The 20,329-nt window shown below is 46.2% G+C and overlaps 1 protein-coding gene across 1 annotated transcript in view; it reads right to left on the reverse strand.

Annotated features, from left to right (window-relative positions):
- The window catches only part of MYO16 (myosin XVI), a 435,943-nt gene that overhangs the window by 85,788 nt on the left and 329,826 nt on the right, over nucleotides 1-20,329 (reverse strand). Inside the window, exon 27 of the mRNA XM_064585765.1 lies at nucleotides 11,176-11,278. Coding sequence (XP_064441835.1) covers nucleotides 11,176-11,278 — 103 coding nt within the window. The remainder of the gene's footprint in view (nucleotides 1-11,175; nucleotides 11,279-20,329) is intronic.

Genomic DNA, 20,329 nt, shown 5'->3' on the forward strand with positions numbered 1-20,329 from the left:
CTTTAAATACATTTAAAAAACTAAATCTGTTTAAACTATTTGAACTCTTTAATTTTGTAAAATGCATCTAATGAAAAGAGCAAGAAACAAAAATGTTATCCTTGCATATTTCTGCTGTCACCAAATTTCCCATGTAAGATTATCACAAACCAAAGTCTATAATTTATCTCGCCCTCCAATTCTTTACCTGCTTTTGACTCACCTTGCACATTGCCTCTAATTTATTAATCTTCCAGAAACCTTCAATGATTCCATATTGCCTAGCAGTTTAAATGTATACCTTTGGGTTTAGCATTCAGAGCCCTCCACAATATGATTTTTGTTAATCTCTGAAGAGTTCACACTTTTTACTCTTCTAAAATAGGTGTTATTTACTGTTACTTCAACTTCCCACACACTCTGTGAGAGCAGAAAACCGATGTGAGACTTCTGTAGACACTATCAAGGGCTTAGAGCATTCTTACACATGGAATTTGTATTGAATTCAATGTTACTGTTGCTGTCAGTGTTATGTTAGATACTGTCCCTCTCTATGTATATTTATAATTATTGAAATATGTTTATTAATAATTACCATACATTTAATAATACTTTATGGTGAATGTTTATTTTTTTGCTGCAAAAATGTTTTATTTTCATTATTATTGACAAAGAATTAATCCTTGAAAGTGTTAATATCCCTTACTTCAAAAACATTAGCGTTATTCTAATAAATACTTCTCATTTAAAGACAAGATATCTCATGTTATAGTTGCATCCAAAGTGGTCATCATTCACTGTAATATTGGCACTCCAAAAATATGTCTGGTATCTCTTAACGTGCCCGACCAAAGTAGGTCTGTTCCCAGTTTTAAACAGCTTTCTTGACAAGATTCTGAACAACACTTTTTCTTTTATGTGTTTTGATGTCTGCATCACTCTCCTATCCTATCAGCCTTGTTTTCCTTCCTGCTGATCTGAGAATGTCATTGTGTTCCTTTAAAGCATGGTTCTTTCTTCTTTTACCAGGCAAAGTACTTTCTGTGCTTACCAGGTAATCTCTTCCAAACAGAAACACCTCCAAACCCCAACACTTCCATATGCCCACCATGAACAGTCCTGCACTCATTCCTGGTTCTGTGTCATTTTCACATACTCTCGGGTGCATTGTGTTTCATGGCTTTCCTGATTTTCCTGTCTCATATTTATTCATCCATTTATCCTATCAATGGTCTATCCTCTCCATCTATTTAATCATTCATCCATCCTTCCATCCACCCATCCACTCCTCCATCCAATCACGCACCCACCCATCTATCCCTCTATTCATCCACCCATCCACTAGTTTATCCATCCATCCATCCATCCATCCATCCATCCATCCATCCATCCATCCATCCCAACATTTGCCAGCGGCTGATACCAAGCACCTTGCCAGGCTCTAGGACCCCAAGGATGAATAGAATATGGCCTATCCTTTCAAGAAACTCAGTAAAACAACCTTTTAAGTAAAATTCATCTTCTTCAGGCTGAATTAACATATTTCCCCTATTTGCTTTTTGATTCATTCAATTTCTAAGGATGGGCATTATTTTATGTGTGTACATTTTATTATTAATATTTCAATACTTTACATTTTCATGGTAGCTTTGAAAAACTACCAAATGGAAATATTCTAATGTTCAGCCTGGCTCTAAATGTATTTTTAAACATCCTCAGAGGATACATTTATACTAAAATACAAGTTCTCTTTGTTATAAATAGACTATTCTTGAAGTTTAACTTCAACACAGAGAAGATAATTACAGCCACACACATTGAACAGAGTACCACATCTTCCGGTATTTGAGGAAGGTGGTTCGGCTCGAATTACATATAATTACAGGTTAAGAAAATTAGTTACTCTCACCTAGAACAGTATGACCTGTACAACAAGCAGAGATGAGCAAAAACTCCTATTCTGAGCTGACTGGTGAATAACTCACTATGTGATCCTACACATTGCTTCATTCCAGAAATCATATCGATGTGGTCAAGAGCACTGACGAAAGTCAACCTCTTCAGCTCAAAGTCACACATCGGGAAAAGCAAACCAAACCCAAAGCCACACAAAGCTCATCAGCTTCAGAATCAGAAAGGAGAGTGCATGGAGAAGTGGATGCATTCATCGAAGGAGCACCATCAGTCTTTGTTTTTAACAAAATGGCCTCGATACTATGAATAAGAATTACCTGCCTCATGGTATGTGTATGCTATAAATGATTAACGGCAGCAAACACACGATCACAGCCTGCTGTCCTGCCTGAGGCCTGCACACACACACATATACATGCAGGGGCCCTCCCCAACCAGTGTCCCCCAAGTCACTGCCACATGTGTCTTCTGAGGTTTGCTTTACTTTTTTTTTTTTTTTTTTTTTTAAAGATTTTATTTATTTATTCATGAGAGACAGAGAGAGAGAGAGAGAGAAGCAGGCTCCCAAGGAGCAGGGAGCCCGATGCGGGACTCGATCCCAGGACCGTGGGATCACGACCTGAGCCGAAGGCAGACGCTTAACCATCTGAGCCACCCAGGCGCCCTGCTTTACTTCTAAAACTAGGAATCCTCATGGTGCTTCATCCTGGGCACAGGCTCTTATACCGCTCCTCCTGAAGAGCATTTTTAGATATTAAAAAAAGATACCTACATCGCTTTCCTAATTTTCCAAATAAATACCTGTTGCATGGGGTGTTCCCGTTTTCTGAGATTCATCTACATTTATTTTTTTTGTGAACCGTCTTCTGCTTTCAACTCCTAGAGGGCCAGGGGTTTGCATTGTCTCGAGATCTGCCCATATTTTGTGCGGCACATTCGCACTTGTTAATAATGTCAGTTTTCAGAGAGATTTCACTCTTCAAGTGATTTAATACGCCCATCTATTGAAGGCCACTGTGAGTCGTCTCCTGCCCCTTCCCTGCCCCCGCTGTCCTTGTCCCGCCTATCACTGTTGCTGCACCCCCCTGTTCACTGGCTTCCCGGCTCTGTTCTTAATGTCCGGCAACACATCTGTTCATGTTTAAAGCATAAATTAGGTCATGTCACCACCCTCTTTGAAGCTTATCGATGGCTTCACAGTGAACTTAAAACAGAACGTGGTGTTTTGATGCAACCAAGGTCCCACGGGCTTGGCCCCTGCTTCCCACTAAGCCCCGTTCTCAAGGTGGTGAGTCAGTGTCCCCAGACGGTGAACCTGGTTCCTGATCTGCGAAAAAACCCTTTGCTAGGGGCGCCTGGGTGGCTCAGTCGTTAAGCATCTGCCTTCAGCTCGGGTCATGATCCCAGGGTCCTGGGATCGAGCCCCGCATCGGGCTCCCTGCTCGGCGGGAAGCCTGCTTCTCCCTCTCCCACTCCCGCTGCTTGTGTTCCCTCTCTCGCTGTATCTCTCTCTGTCAAATAAATAAAATCTTAAAAAACAAACAAACAAACAAACCCTTGTAAGTACAACAGGTACTTACTAAAGGCTTGCTGCAGGACTAAATAATCCTGGAACTGGGGACAAACAGATCAATACACACAAGATGGAACACTGGACGAGGCACAGACAGAACCACCACTTTTTAGTAGCTTTTTAGTAACAAGCAATTGTTAATTGCTGTCCAGGAGGGCTGAGCTTTGGAGCATCTCAAGCCACTGTTGTTCTTCATGACACATGCCTACCTAAACCAGGGTCCTCGTGGGTTCCTTCCCAGTGCGGGTCCCAACCTGTCCTCCTAAGTAGTTTACTGTGGTTCCCCCTTTCCCTCTCGACCCTGCTAGCCTGCAAACCTGCGGAAGACAGCCATGACCCTTTGCCTTCACACTGCACCATATCGCCCTGTGTGGACATAGATGGTGCTCAATAAATGCTTGTTGATTCAGTCAACCAGTATGCCCGGAGCTAGAGGAAATGAACTAGACTTCTAAGAGATGAGAGCTGGATTAGGAATAGGCACAGCTGCTTTTCCCTTAGCAATTATTAAGCCAGATATTATACTAAGGCTTTGTGCAAGAAAGCTGAGAGGAATGATATGAAGAAGCCATCATACGTGTCAGGAAGGCTTGGTGGTGGCTACCTTCATTTCCAAAGAGAAAACGTGGTAATAAGTAGGTTTGTTCATTCATTCAACAAATACACGTTCAGTGTCTACCATGTGCCAGACCCTGTAGGGAATGTAATAGTGAAACACACACACACACACACACACAAGAATATATATATGTAAAAAGAAGACATAATATTTTTCCTTAATAGAATTCAGAGTGAAAGAGGAGAGAGATACATTGACCAGGAATCAGACTTTGTAATATTATTTTTAAAAGCTGAGTCACTGAATACACCCACAAACTTTGGAGTATTTATCTCTGGGTAGTTCAATGATGGGTGATCTGTATTTTCTTCTTTAAATTTCACTATTTTTCAAATTTCTTAACAAGAATAAATACTACTTTCATAACAAAAATGTGTTCATATATATGTGTGTGTGTGTGTCTAGCAAAAGAGAAAAAAGGAAATCAATATATGTGCACAGATATAGTAATTCTCAGTTTCTAATGCACATAGTACCAAGAGATACACTAAGATCCCTAACGTTTATTATTTTCAACATTAATAATTCTAGAGAAAGGGAAGGGATGTGAGAGAAAGAATAATTTTATAGGCTATTTTCTAGCCTGTACTTACAGCTGATTTATGAAGTGCTCCTTGAGTATTAAAACAAAGGTTATAAACCATTAATTTATTGTGCTAATAAGAGCCAAGGGCTCTAATACCATTGTCTTGTCTTAGAAGATGTAAAAAAAGTGGAAGGTGCTTAAAACTTTAACAGTTGCTTGCTCTTACTTTTGTTATCTTTTCTCTACTGTGCTATTTTAGATTAATGAAATAATAAATCCTTCGTCCAACTGATTTTATTTAATGTTATGGTAAAATGTTAATCTTGCGATTCTCAGCACTATAAGAGGTGCTCCTTCAAAGATCATATATTTTACGGAGACACGCCATGAAATGTAGGCCATCCCGTGAAGATCACACTAGAAAATGATGGTAAAGAAAGTAATTCTTGTCATTTTTTTGTTGGGAACAAACACAAACAGGAAAAGTGTATTTCATTAGGATCTGGGGTTTGTCTTTTGTGAGAGCCCCTTGTTATTTCTTTCAGGATCTCCGTCCCTCTCTCCCTCACCCCCCCCCACACACACAGACACACACTCGCCCACACGCGGGCACGCACGGGAGAGAGTAACTATCACAACGAGTGACTAGTTGGGAGAAGCTGAAGTTTCGGTTCTGTTTCTCACTTCCTGTCTCTCCGAACTCGAGAAGTCACCGGAAGTCTCCCTGGGTCTGCCTTCTCATCCTGACGCCATGTCAAATTCTCTCAACTTCTCCTTCCACAGTTTCCAGCAACGGTTATCGTGAGCCCCTGCTTCAGGGGAGCCTCACCTCACAGGACTCTCTTCTCTGCCTTTCCACAGAACTTTCCAAGGCCCTCAGAACCTGTCTGAAAGGACAGTGAAACTTCACTGCGGAAGCCTGCCCAAAGGGGGGCCAGCCCTTCCCCAGCGCTGACTCTCCCTGCGCTCCGAGCGTCTGTGTTGGGAAACGGCGCCCCTGGCAGCGCCCGGACTGACTCTGACAGATTTGTTTCTCCCTTCGTCATCCCACCAGATGGCTCTAAAATGAATATAGCATTCAAATAACTACACAGAAAAAAATCATCCTATAACCAGTTGATTCATATAAAATGTGTGAAAATCAGATTATACCATTTATTTTTCCACTTAGAATTAGTAGTTTCAAAAGTTTTCACTTTACATAAATGACATAACATAGAAAAACAAGCATGTTCCACATGGGCCTAAGTGCCTGCCAGTCACTTTCCTGTGGCGTGGGGAAATCAGGGCAGAAAGTGGTTGATTAAATGTGCAGAGTTTTGGAGGGATTGTTTTCAAAGGCGCCTGAAAGTAGGACTGAAATAAAAATGTACATATTTAGGTAGAGCAGATATCTGAATAATTGTTAAAAACAAACAACAGAAGGTTAATAACTCGCGGCTCCACGCAACTTGTTTGCAAACTATGACTTAATTCAAACTCTTTGTATTTTTTCCACAAATGAAGTAATCTGAAGACTCTGTATCAATAAGAAAACTGTATCTGGTGAGACACAGAAAACGGAGATCGATCCTGGAAGACATAACAAGGGGCTCCCACAAAGTACTGGAAGTCAGTCATACTGAATCTATGCAGATTACCTCCAGAACCTTCCATTCCTCCTTGAACAACTGGCGTAAATCTGCCATGAAATAAGGACGAGGCTCTGACTAGGCCGCCATATTTTTTAAAACGTATCATTTCATTGTAAACATGGACAAGAAACCACCAGTAAGAAGGACTTGTTATTTGAAGGAGAAAATGCTTTAGAGCAAAACAGAGTCAGTGCGCTTAACAGGTCTTTTTCATAAATGCTTAAAATAATTAATTTGACCCTATACAATATTCTATTTAAACTATACTTATGGGGCAGTAACAAACTTTAAAAATAATTCTCAATTACAGAAGTAATTTATGAACACATTGATCTTCTAATCATGGAGACAGGCTACACTTCTATTTTGACTATCATCTCAAAACAATGCCCTAGATATTACCACTCTCAGGTTTTTGTGGTGAATTATTCCAAGATCGTAAGCATTCTTAAACATCCGTGTATCCGTATAAAATATATGGTTTGGCAGCTTCTTAGGGACCAAGACTTATCTGCTACTGTCCACTGGGCCTCCTCCTCTGCCCCCTGTCCTGGGGACGTGGGGAAAAAGTGGGCACACACAAATCCCCAGTGATGGGGAGACCATCAGCAGCCTTATAGAAGATGTGCGACCTGAGGGAAGAGAATGGAGCAGAAAGGAGGGAGCAAGTGTTCTGGAGATGTGGGGAACGCTGGAAAGTCAGAATATGGCATGGAGCGAAGCCTGGCATCCTGCAGACCGGGGATTTACCAAAACGGCTTACTCTGACTGTTCTCAGCCCGCCTTCGCTCAAGCCGTGAGCTGGAAGCCAGCGTTACCTTGACTCCATCTCCAGGAACGTCCCCCCGAATTGTCTCCCACCCCTGGGGCTGCCTGGGGATGGCAGGAGCAGCAGCTCCATCTACGACTGATCATAGAGTCCCTTCCTGAGAATCCTCACTTGATTCCAGATCTTCCTCTCCATCTTCTCTTTCTTTTCTTGCTCTCCCTTTTCTCCTTCTCCTCCTTTTCTTCCCAAGATGCAGTTAGGAGGGGGAGTCCAAAAGAGCTGCACTACTTAAGGGTCACTGGCGGACGGTTTGGGTAAGCAAGCCTGGGATCAGAACCCGCCTGCAATGGGATGTAGTCCGCGGGACTCTCCTTCCTCCACCAGGTGAATTAGCAACGTAAGAAGACACCCACTCCAAGAAGCAATCTGCTCAGACTAATAAAAGAAGCTGTAAGTGCCTTTGATCAAAGCTCACACTATGATGCAGAATCTATGCCTTTCAAGTTCTGCAATCCGAATAAAAGGGCTTCAGATGGTTACATTACAAGATATAGATCGAGTTAAATGCAGTGGAAAGAACACAGCATAGCAAGACGTAGATGCCGGTATCAGCAAAGCGGCCTTTCCACGGAAACTAAACATTAACCGCACCTAATACCTTGATCAGAATGCTGATCTGCAAGACTCCATTTCCTCATATCTCAAATGAGGTCATTACCGTTCACCCTGCCGACTTTCCTTTTTCCGTGTATACTTGTTATTAGGTTGATATCAAATAAAGCCAAAGCTCTGAATAGTAACACATTCTGTAGATGAGAGGAATCATCATGTATAAAATATTAAAATTTCCAGTGCCTCACACACTGACTCCAGACCCAAACTACAGGGAGAGAAAAATAGCACGGGTGGATCCCGAAACAAACCCAACAGCACGGAAGCGAAGACGTCTCTCCTGGCATCTGAAATAGAAGGAGAGGCCATGGAGTGGCTACAATGTACAAAAGTGGGAGAATGTGGGGCTAGGACCCCCCGCTGACGCCTCAGAGGCTTCCCTGCACAGAGTCTGACTTACGTAAAGGAGCGGGAAGCTCACACTATGAACACCTCCAGGACCCATCAGAGAGACAGTAAGAGGATCATCGTATTTTTAGGTAAGATAATTGAATTTCTAGCTAACACTCCACGCAGTTTCACACAGCAAAAGATGGCCCCAATCCCTGCCGTCTCCTAGCACTGCTCTTAAAAAAATGGAAAAGAATGACTATTAATTTCTGCTAACCATTCAGAGCCAAAGGATGAACGCTGACTGCTTTATAGAAACATACATTGTGACTCTCAGCACTTTGGGAATCATGCTACAAAAACAAGAGCCATCCATTAGGACCTTACTGTTACTTCAACAGCTTCGCGTTCGATCTGTCCTGATTAACCAGCCAGAGGAGAATCATAGCAACTCTTCCTGCAACTACCAACACATTTCAAATAAACGCTTCGCTGTTGAAATGGATGAGTCTGACTTTCCAGGTCAGGAATAAATGATGTTTAAAAAGTCTTCTGCTGCGTCGCCTGGGTGGCTCAGTGGGTCAAACCCATGGCTCGTGAGATCGAGCCCAGCATGGGGCTCTGCCCTGGGCATGGAGTCTGCTTAAGGTTCTCGCTCCCTCTTCTCTGCCCTTCTCTCTCTCTCTCTCTAAATTAATTAATTAATTAAAAATTCTTTTGCTCTCTTGTCTAGCAAAAAAGTGTAATATGAATAGGCTTTATTTCTGTGAAGTCAATGATTTGTCTTACAGTATAAAGTATACAAAAAGTTACATTTGGAGAAGCTGAAGAAAGCAGTCTTTCCGAACGATTCACTATGGAACACACAAGCAAACATGCAGCGAATAAAGGGATTTATTTATTTCTTCTGTCCCCTATTTTTAGTCTCCTTTGGGGAGTGAAGGAGTGAGGAAAATACACCAGGGCAATGAAATGGGAACCTGTTCCCATTTTTTATTTTGATGCACCTCCTCAAAGTTCCAGTGCGTGTTCCAATGTCATCCCATCCCTAGCTGCGATTTCGAGTATCCCAGCACACGCAGAAGTACAGAAGGAATGGTGGCTGCCCCGGGGGCATGAAATGCCTCCCTGGTGCCCCCGTGTGGAACCCCGTGCTCTGTGCACAGTCATCGGGGGACTGAGGCACGTCACACACTGTGCTTCCTACCTGCTGGGGGAAGAATGTTCCAGATGCCCTTACCTTTTCTCTACAACTCAAGCCTCCTTTCAGCATTAATAAAGCATATTATCCTTATCTGTGAATATCCTTTTTTTTTTTTTTTTTGAGAGAGAGAGAGCAAGAGCATGAGTGGGAGGGGCAGAGAGAGAGAGAGAACCTCAAGCAGACTCTGCGCGGAGTGGAGAAGGATGCGGGGCTCGATCTCATGACCCTGAGAGCACGATCTGAGCCGAAACCAAGAGTCGGACGCTTAACCGACTGAGCAGCCCAAGGGCCCCTCTGTGAGTATTCTTTAAAGGGAAAAAAATACAACAAGAAAATCTCAGAGTTCTGTATTCAGGAACAACTATTACCAAAAGACTTAAAAATTCTGGCAATGATTGAGTCGAGATGACTTCAGCTTCCTGTGAGTCTGTTTAACCGTTCTGTATGTGACCCCACCCCTCCTGCCCCCGGCTCCAGAGTGCTGAGCAGACACTGTCCCATGTTAGTGACACCCCCTCGTTCCCTTTCCATTCTAGCCCCCGGGCACGGATGTGCACCCACGAGTCCTACAGCCGCGCGTGCCTCCCCCTTCAGACTATTTAAAGCTCATCCCATTATTAGCTGAAAACAAAGGAAAGGTAAAGAAGATAATAAAGAGAGAGATTGGGTGGTACAGACAACGAAGCCATCAGTCATCGGTCTGACGTTCCAGATTCCACGTCCTTCGCAGCAGGTGCACAAGGTGCCAACGTCAGCCCTGTAGTCCCTGCCTGTGTCTCCTGTGGTGGGCACCCCCACACACATCCAGCAATTCTGAACCATCGGAAGGGAAGCCCTCGTCTTTGGCCTCGTCCGTTCTCTTACATCGTCTCTTGGAGATGCCCCACCGCTTTTCAACCTGACATTTCTGGCGGCTTTTTGGTGATTGGTAGGTTTTACCAAAGCGATTAGCTGCCATGCTCTGTTCTGTTGCTTAATGGCCAGAAACGTCCAGGGACTCCTGGTGTCTCGGGCTTTATTCTGTCTCCCATTCCCGTGTCACTGTGAACTTCTCAAATGCTTCCAAAAGCTTCAAACCTTCTATTCCCCACAGTAGTCACGGATGGCATTCTGATGTTGTTCCAGGTGCTGAACAAAATCAGAGCTGTACCCCACTGTTTCTGGGGAGCCCCCCAGGCTATTCTGTCTCACGTTAGTTCTTCCTTCTGGAAGGAGAGGTCTCTTTCCCGCGGGCCCCTGGACTCTGCCAACCAGGGGGCCACAGGAAAGAATGAACGTTTCCAGTGGTGAAGCTTTTGCCATGGAGTGAGGTGGGAGGGACAGTGACCTTTTCCTTGTGTGGCAGCTGAGAAGCAGCAAACGGGGTTACACAGCCCCGGACGAGCCAGAAAGTGGGTCTGAAGAACACAGACCACCTCCCAGTGAGGGGCCAAGAAACCAACACCCTCATCTGCTCTCCTTAGCCCCCTCAGAAAACCTGAGTGACAAGGGTGACGGACACAGAGGCCAACAATGCGGCTTCATGAGCTCCTGGTCCGCGCCATTCAAGGAGCCCCTTGGCCCCCCCTCATGGGTCTGCCACCAAGTCCCGATAAGGGGAACGTCAGAAAGACTGATGTGTTTCCAGGGACTACGCTTAGTGTCTCCTCTTTTTTTTTTTTTTAAAGATTTTATTTATTTATTTGAGAGAGAGCACGAGAGGGAGGAGGGTCAGAGGGAGAAGCAGGCTCCCCGCCGAGCAGGGAGCCCGATGCGGGACTCGATCCCGGGACTCCAGGATCATGACCTGAGCTGAAGGCAGTCGCTTAACAACTGAGCCGCCCAGGCGCCCCGCTTAGTGTCTCCTCTTACCAAACACATTGACGTTTTGCCAGGGAGGCTGCTACCACCCACCGTGACTCAGCTCGCTCGTTTAACTCCTGAGCCTGTGTGTTCGTCGCTTGCTGGTCACTCACCTGCCAGCCTTGCAGTTTGCACCGCTGGAGAACAAGGCGACATTTCTCCCCGGCAGACAGTGGCTGCTTCTCACCCGGGAGCATATGGGCCAATGGCTTGTACCTGGGAAAAGCAGCAGGAACACGAAAGCCATGACTGCGTTTGTCAAGCAAATGCTTCTGTTCGACAGGGTCGTCTCTGTCACCCTGTTTCTTTAATCTTCCCCAATCCCTACTTGAGCCTCCAGACCCCCAAATCGCCATCTGCTGTGCACTTAACATTGTCCAACCATGAGGTAACCCTCTTCTGTGACGTGGAGAATGATTTCTAAAATGAGCCAAATAGGTATTTCAATCCTTTAATGTATGTTTAATGCTGTTATCACCGATTGATGGAAACCATTTAACCAAAGAAAACTGAAGAGAAGGAAAACTCATGGTTTTCATGTAAATGTTTAGAATGCTCTTAAAAATATACCTCTTAAGGAATCTTAGAATTCCTTATGACCATTTGAAAGTGAAAGTGGAAGTTACAACCTATAATAAATGAGTATCGAAACGTCCAGAAGTTTTAAGTGAGAGGTAGAGTAGCTTCTTCCCATTATGTTACATATTGAGAATTTTAAATCTTCTAGAAGGACATTTATTTATTTATTTTTTTGAAAGTTCCTCTGAATAATTGACTGTCATTCCCTAGCTGAAATCCATGGCAATATAATGGTTTTCTATGGATTTTTTTTTTTTTAATGCCCTTCAAAATTCTATCAGCCACTTAAAAAAATCTATATAAAACTTCCCTTGCATGCAGGGTATTTAGCCTGACATAGAGGTAAAGCTGCATTAGAAGAAGGAGGAAGAGAAGGAGGAGGAGGAGGAAGAGGGACAGAGAAGAAACAGGCAAAGATTAGTGCAATTGCATTTAGTTGCACTGTGTTTATGATTCCCACGTTGAGCTGCTCTGGGAATTTAATGCCCAAAGGTAAATCACTTAAGTTCTCTGTGACTTTCTGTAAAATACCTTAGCTTTCCATCTAAAGTTTGTTGCAGCAAATCTGGCAACTTCTAGGATGAGTTCTTTGCTTCCCTAGAGCAAGGAAGGAAGCTCATTGCCTCCACGTGTTTATCGGCCAGGCTCCCTCCGAGCAGCTGGGAGAGGACTGGGCATGAGTCCCCCTGACCGCCACACCAGAGCGGGGCACCCCGCGGGGAGGGGCCCAGAACCGAGGGCAAGGCGCAGAATGCACACTGAGAAAAGACACCTATTTTGAATTTTTCAATAGCAGACATTTATTTCCTTTTTTGCATCCTTAGCATTATCACTGAGCACTCGGTCTGTTGGTTGTCCTGGGCTGAGAATGATCCTCATCTTGGTGGCCACACGTCAGACAAATGAAATATATCAACATCAGCCACAAGCCTTCCTTCTCATACACAGATTTTTTTGCTCAAGAATCAAACTCAGGGTACAGGAGGGTGTAAAAATAGCAGGTAGCCGAGCCTGAACATGAAAATTATAGTGTCAGAGGCAAGGATATGAAAAATCTTGCTCATCATTTTGATCACACCAAATGGACTGAAATGATCTGTGGAATACGGAAGTATTTAGTGATTTTTTTTTTTTACAAGAGGCAAGAATGTGATTTCCTATCCAGTAAGCACTGGAGTTGGTATCTATATTTTCTACTGGTCTTAGTGTGTAGTTGCTGCAGAAGAGACAAGGGTGTCTTCAGGGTAGAAGGGAACAGAGAGAATGGGTAGAATGGTGTGTGTGTGTGTGTGTGTGTGTGTGTGAGTGAAGGGCCGGGACCAGAAGTATCATGTGCAGAGGCCAGTGGGGTGGACCCTCCAGAAATGTGGGTGTATGACACGCACACATCAGTGAGCAGACCAGATTATGGTTTATAAAATGTCTCAGTGGTTCAAAGGCGACAGGTGATGGACTTGCACAGTGGGTCTGAATACGGGAGAAACCGGAGGGGGGACCTAAACACAGCCTCGGGGTCTAACTTTGCAGAGAATTGCTTCGAGACCTTGGCCGGCCACTTCACAAGGAATACCCCCTCTCAGTTCTGTCTGCATGCGTTTTCAAGATGTGACACGAATTCTGTATTGTATTAAAAGCACGAGTCTAATTCCTGTGGTTCCTCAAAGTGGGTGAGCTTCCCCAGGGGATGGACCATCTCTGTGCATTCCACAGTCTGCTGGATTGCCTTTGCATACAGCAAGTACTAATAAGTGATGGGAGACCAATAAGTGATGGGCTGGGGGAATGGGGGGGTGGCGCGGGATGCGGAAAGTGACATTTGTCAGGCACTGAACAGGAGTATGGGCTTTTCATACTCCTCCCAGATGCAGGAGGCCTGCATGGTAATCTTTCAACAGTGAGAAAGCTGACGGTCACAGAAATCAAGGCACTTGCCCAAGTTCACACAGATGATTTTATGGGTTGAACTGCGTTTCCCCCCCCCCCAACAAAAGATAAGTGGACGTGACTTTCTTTGAAAGTAGTCTTTGCAGATATCAAGCAGTTAAGATGAGCTCATTAAGGTGGGCCCTGGTCCAATATGGTTGGTGTCCGTCTAGGAAGAGGAGAATGCCACATACAGACAGGGACACATAAGGAGAACATCGCATGACGAGGGAGACAGAGGTTGCAGGGAGTGGGTTCCAAGCCAAGGAGCACCAAGGGTGACCGACCACACCGGAAGCTGGACAGAGGCCGCAAAGGATTCCACTCAGAGCCTCAGAGGGACAGAGCCCTGCTGACACCTCCATTTGGGATTCCCAGGCTGAAGAACTATGAGAGAGTGCATTTCTGTTGTTGAAGTTCCCCGGTTTGTGGTGCTTTGCTAGGACAGCCCTGGGACACCGAGAGAGATGGTAACAGTGGCTGAGCAGGGATCTGAACCCAGGACCAGGTGACCCCAGAGACAGTCTCTCGGCCATCACTGATACGGTTTAGGCAAGAACCAACAAGCCCCCAGCCCCAGATGGCTCTAGAGCGGAAAAGGGCTGGAGCGTGAGAGACAGGAAAGGTTAACACTCAACATCATCAGCAGCGCGCTGGACATGCAGAGATAAGAATTCTAGGTTCTCTGACCTTTGGGTGACAGGGCCTCTGATGGTAAACTCAAGCTCAGAATGAAATACAGACTCATTCAAGTGCTCAGGGAAGCCAGCATGTTCCTACCATTTAGTCAGAGTTACACAATGAAATGAAATCACTCAAATTATCTTTTTATTCTCTTACAATTGTCTCATTCTGGAGCTCTGCTAATTATCACTGAGAACTGAATTGACATAATTCAAGTATCTGAATACAGTATTAACAAGTCAGAACAAAGATCTTACACTGGGTGCTTTTTCCCCCTCATTTTGTATTGTTCTTGTGACACCTAAAATGGTCTAATTCTGACATTTCAACTGAAAAGACAAACACATCATCTCAGACAGAGTGAGGTACTCTATTTTAGTGTAATTAAAAACATCTTGTTATTTGGAATGTGAGTGTCATCTATAGGTGGTGTCACAGGTCGATCACTGAGCTTAACACAGGCTCTCACAGAAACTCCAGCCCGAGACCGAGGGTTAAGAATGAGCCTGGGGCCGCGCACGTGTGCTGAGCACGGGTGTGACTGGACACGGGACTTCGAAGCTTCCATTCCCTACACCCTCTCAGCCTCTGTCGTCCAAGACCAGGTCATCTCGACCCACCGAAGGTCTCTGTATTCAGGCTGGCACCTGCCTGTGTCTGAGACAGATCAACTGACTCTAAGACGTCAAGTCTGCTGAACAGCTCACTGTTGCCTCGTCCTGGTTTGGGTTGCAGGGAATGACTGGGATCTAATTCCATGTCCAGAATCCGGGTCCCGGGGCTCATTCATTTGGGCTCATTCAATCGATCAACCAATACGAACGGCAATATTGACTGAGCACAAAATACGCACATGGAATGCAGCAGGGGACAAATCAGATAAAAATCCTCACATCCTATGATAGAGACAGAAAGAATAGAAACATAAATGAGGAAGGATGTTGGATACAACGAGAGAGATGGAGAAAAACGGGGCAGGAAAGGTTTCCCTGAGAGCACGTATCTGACGGCAGGGAAGGAAGCTGCGGAGCCCTCCGGGGATCGGAATCCCAGCTGAGGGAACGCAAACCCACAAGCCCTGAGTGGGGTCGTGCACAGCTGTGTGAGTCATACCAGGGCAGCCAATGTGGCTGGAGCCGAGCAGGCAGAGGGAAGGTGCTGGGGACAGAGTCACAGGTAAGGTGTGACCTCGCATGTGACTCTAAGCACTCGGGCTTTGACTGAGAGCCCCGGGGAGCGGTGGTTTGAGCAGACGGGTCCTACCAGTTGACTCCAGAAGAGTCAGGGAAGCTGCCGGCCCGGGTGTGGGCATGTGAAGTGGACAGCCCGGGAGACTCTCCGGAGGAGCCGGGGGCCTCGGGTCCATGGGCAGCCGCCAACACGGCAGGGTTTCCTGATGGCTGGACGTGGATGCAGGAGGGAGGGGAGCGGCACCTGCAAAGCTGGAGGACAGAAGCGACATCTGCGGAGACGGAGCACCCCGGGGAGAGTAGCTGCTCAAACCCAAGGGCGGTGGTCCTCGCCATGGAGGGGGACCGCAGGGAGATTCTGCTGGAGCTCCCAGAGGACGCGCGACATCAGCCAGCACCCCGAAACAGAGTCACCGCCTGCCGGCTGCCAGTCGCTCCGCTGGGGTCCCTTTCACCTGTCACGAGCCGCTGCCTCCTGGCCAGGACTGCGTGGACCGTCTGGGAGATGTCCTCGTGCTGGGTCCTCATGTGTCCCCGAGGCCGAAACCGAACGCTGTGTCTCGCTTCCCTTGTGAACGCGTCTGCCGACTTTCAACTTCCCTTCCTCCAGCCCGCCCACAGCCCAGATGGCCAATACTTGATGAAGCCTGGGGTTTCATGGCGACTTCCAGCACAGTTACCGAAAAATTCTCCAACCTGCACGCTAGTCATTAAGTACTCTCTCGACAGCAAGGATTCAAGTACAAGAACTCTCCTCAACACACACACCACCGGGCATAGGATGCTTCTGAAATCCTAACAGGCATCACAGGCCCAGCAAAATCATCGGTAGAAGGACCACATTGTCCGTTGTGTTCATTCAGGGGTCTCTATAGTCTAAGAGGGACAGGCTGAAGTGGAAGAGAGTGAGAAGAGCAAATGACTGAGATGTGTACCGGAGAACCTAAGGAGTGTGATGAGAGAAATATTTGTCTTTTCCAAAGTGATCATTCCTTCTAGCTTTAAGGAGAATGTTGATGTCCTATTTCTTGCTAACCTAGAGATAAAATAAGCTTATGGAGTGACCAAAGAGGCAGGTTAAACAAAGTAGTGACTCTGAATTCACTCCTGTAAGAAGCCTACCATGAAACAGTAGAATCACTTCCTTAGAAAAAATAAAAAGTATATGTATCAAGCTAATGCTTACAAAAAAGAAAACAAAACAAAAAACCCAACAACCTCAGATGCAATTTCTCTGAAATGGTCTGTTTGCTGAATATTGACTTCATCTCTTCATGCTCAAGCACAATTCTGTTGTGAAAGCTTTGGTCCCCAAACCCCTTAAAATTCAATTCTATTCAGCAAATATTTATTGAGCACCTCTTACAAGCAAGGTTACCAAGACGGGCAAAGCAACACTCTCATTTGACTGCATATGCTCAGGTATGATGTTTTGGGCCAAAATTATATCTCAGAAAAGATGTGGTTTTCTTATTTCAAGACCTCATGAAATTTTCTTATAATGGACATATTTTACTTAAGTCAGGAACAACAAAATAAGGTTTGGGGAGCACCATTACCCTCATCCCTCTGGCACTGGACTGGATAATCCACAGAAAGACGGGCTGTCCCTGGGGCTCTAGAGTGGAGGCTGGGAGGGCAGAGGAGGGAGGGGAGGAGCAGGACTGCGGGGGCTGGGGCTGAGCGACTGCAGAGTGGCCGAGGGTGGGGGGGCAGGTCTGAATGTGGTCAGAGTCTACATGTGAAAGCATGTCCGTGTCGGTGGGTGACCGGGGAATGCGGAGCCCTTCCAGGAACGTGGGAGGAGCGGGGCGGGAATGGCACCCAGACCTCAGCAGAGGGTGGGGGAGCACAAGCTCTGGGGTCTGGTGGCTCGCAGCATAAATGAAGGAAAAGGTCAAAAGCTCGAGGGGGAAAGAACCGAGCAAAGTGTTTCGGGCGTTTTGTTTTTCAGGGTTGGGGAAGAACCACAGAGCTTGTAAGCAACATTTACAGAAACAGACAAAGCCTACATTCTATTCATGCTTACTCTGGGGTACTGCTGTTTTTCTCCAGATTATTTTGTTCGTTCATGTTTAGCTCTGAAAGGACAAGGATGGGGTTTCTTCTAGCACCGTTTCCTTGAGACTTCGCCACAGGGCACCGCGGGGCTTCTCCACCTAGCATCCTTGCCAGAAATGTAGCTCTCTGTCTACAGTTAAATAGGGATGCACTTGTTCTGCGAACTTGCCGGGACTGCTCATTTTGCTCCTCATATGCCTGCTCTCACAGCAAACACAGTGCAGGTGCGGAGGGGTGATTTTCTAGCTATTTGGGGCTAATTTCCAGCATTCAGAATGCTGAGTGGTGGGTTGAGTGTAACAGCTGCCTAGCAACGGGACTGACATACATCATGAAAATAGTGAGAAGTAGGAAGAAAAAGGAGCACAGAGGGCTTGGGGGAGAAATAAAATCTATTTCAACATGGGGGAGGGAGCGGAGAAGAAAGAGAAATGAGGCAGAGAGAGACAGGATTTGCAGAAGTGCTTTTCAACTAAAGAGGAGCACTTCTTTTTTTCTTTTAAAGAAAAAGACGTGAAAGCACAGAGAGAAAGTTGTTAAAAATCATCATTCACACAAAAACGCATTGTGTTTCCTAAGTGTGCACATTCTTTCTCTTCTTCCCATGACTTACGGTCTAAAGACCCCATCTCCCATGGCAGGCTTGTCCAGCGTTTGTCCCCTGAACTCTCCGTCCTGTAGAGGGTCGGCCCTGCTCCCCCCCAGCTGCCCGGCAAGTACACCGCTCAGCCTCCCATACGGAGCCTTTATCATGTGCACCTGCCCATCACTCTGCCTGGTCTTCTCCCAGCTTTCCACGGCTCCACTTGCAGCCTTCCCACACTTCTTTGCACCTGCTGTGCCCTCTGCCTGGAGCTTGTCAGCCTGACCCATGTCCCAGTGCATCACGGCTGTCTGCATACCCACGGCTCCTCCTGTTTGTTCACTGGAAGGACAGGAAGGGGATGTGAGCTGTTCGTTGCAACAGCTTTTGGGCCTCCTGGACTGCGCAGGCCTGGAATCTGGACGTGAGTTTATTTTCACATCTAGTGGGATCAACATTAAGCTTATCAGTGCTCATCAGGAACTGCGTATGACTCGATTAAGCGGAAAAGGCACTATGACAGTGCCAGGCCTGCTGCCCATGCCACTGGTCAAGACTGACTTCCCTGTTCTCTCCCAATTACGGCAAATAGGCGGCCGTCATCTTTAGAAACATGGATGCACCATTCAAAGACATGCTAGCATTTCACACTTCCATGTGCCTCCTGGTTCAAGAGCCCCAAAGGGACAGTCCTTGGGAAGAGCGGGAAGGTGCTGGGAGGGGCTGCCCGCCCCCGGAACGATGTCACCCCACAGCCCACACCGTGCCATCTGTTGGCGGGTTAGGGGCCTCCCCCCTACTATGGGCGGGTCTCCAGGGTTGGAAATGGAGCAGGGGAGCGGGAGAGATGGAAGGAGGGAGGGAGATTAACAAAGTGCCTATAAATTCCAGGTGTGATGACAGGTTATCGCACATCAACACGGAATTCTCACAACCCCAGGATGACATTTGCCAAAGCTGTGTGACACCTTCAGTTAGTTTACAGCAGAGCTAGGGGCTAATCTGGCTTCTACTAAGCTATGTGGGAGATGAGATAAAACCAGACACTTGCCCCTTTTGTTTCTGGGCTTGAGAGGATAAAGGTGACCATCATGCAGAATAATATATAAATGAGGAATATTACTAAGACACAACATGGAAAAGCCAGACTCCATGGTTGTCCCTTACATTCCACATCTTCTGCATTGGGGTAATTCTTTTTCTCTCTCCCTTTTTCTCTCTTCTTCCCTCTCTTTCTCTTTCTCTCCCTTCTTCTCTCTCTCTCCCTCTCCCTTCCTTTCTCCCCACCTTCCGTCCCTCCCTCCTACTCTCTCCCTCCCTCCATCTCTCCCTCTCTCTAACCCTCTCTCTCAATCTCATTGTGGTGGTGAGTATTGCTTCTGCTACTATTATTTTATCTTGTTTTTTTATTTACTTATTTTTTTCTGCTACTATTATTTTAATAACATTATGGTATTACTTTAATGTCATCACAGCCAGCATTGTTAGGTGTTTGTCTGTCAAGACTCTAAAACACAGCGTCCAAAACTCACACTCAGAGCCTGGCTCGCACACCATTGCTGAGAGAGACCCAGGAAGGGTGGGGAGAGGGAATCCTGGAGTTCCCGAGTGCTTACTGGACGGGCTGGGAGGCTCCGCAGAGCCCTTCGCAGTCACCGGGGAGTCCCCAGGCTCAGTGAAGCTGTCCCACTGTGAGCTCTAGGGAAGCTGCGGGGTTTGCTTCTGTTCCACCTGCTGTTCTGGCTAGGGGATGCATGGCTGGCCGGCGGGCGAGGGTGGTGGGTGTGAACGCGGCCGAAATTCGAGGTTTGCCCATTTCCACGGTAGCCTCCTCCCGGGAAGCATCTGGAGCCCAAGCCCGTGGCAGGGCGGCCTCCCCCCCCGGAGATGCGGCCTCATCCCATGGCACTCATTCATGCACTCCGTGTCATCGAGCCAGGGGGTTCCCAGCCCAGACAAGGCGGGAGGTGAATAATGAAAAAAAGAATGTTAGACTAGACCTTGGCTCCTGGGATTAGTCAGTACCACTTTGCAGATAAAAAATGAACTCAGAACATCTGCTAAGAATTTACATGATAATGCTCTCAAGTTCTCTTACTTCACGTCCTGGTCCCTCCATTTCATTTTAATTGCGCGACGTAACCGCGTCCTATGTATTCAATAAATGGATGAAAGGGAAACACTGAATGAGAAGTGTCCCGGTGCGAAATGTACAATGAGTTCCATTTCCTAAGCAGCCTGTGGTGC

This window comes from Mirounga angustirostris, unplaced genomic scaffold (genome assembly GCF_029215605.1).
Source record: "Mirounga angustirostris isolate CCGP_5_RB_7025 unplaced genomic scaffold, mMirAng1.0.hap1 SCAF_3, whole genome shotgun sequence".
Classification (NCBI taxonomy): Eukaryota; Metazoa; Chordata; class Mammalia; order Carnivora; family Phocidae; genus Mirounga; species Mirounga angustirostris.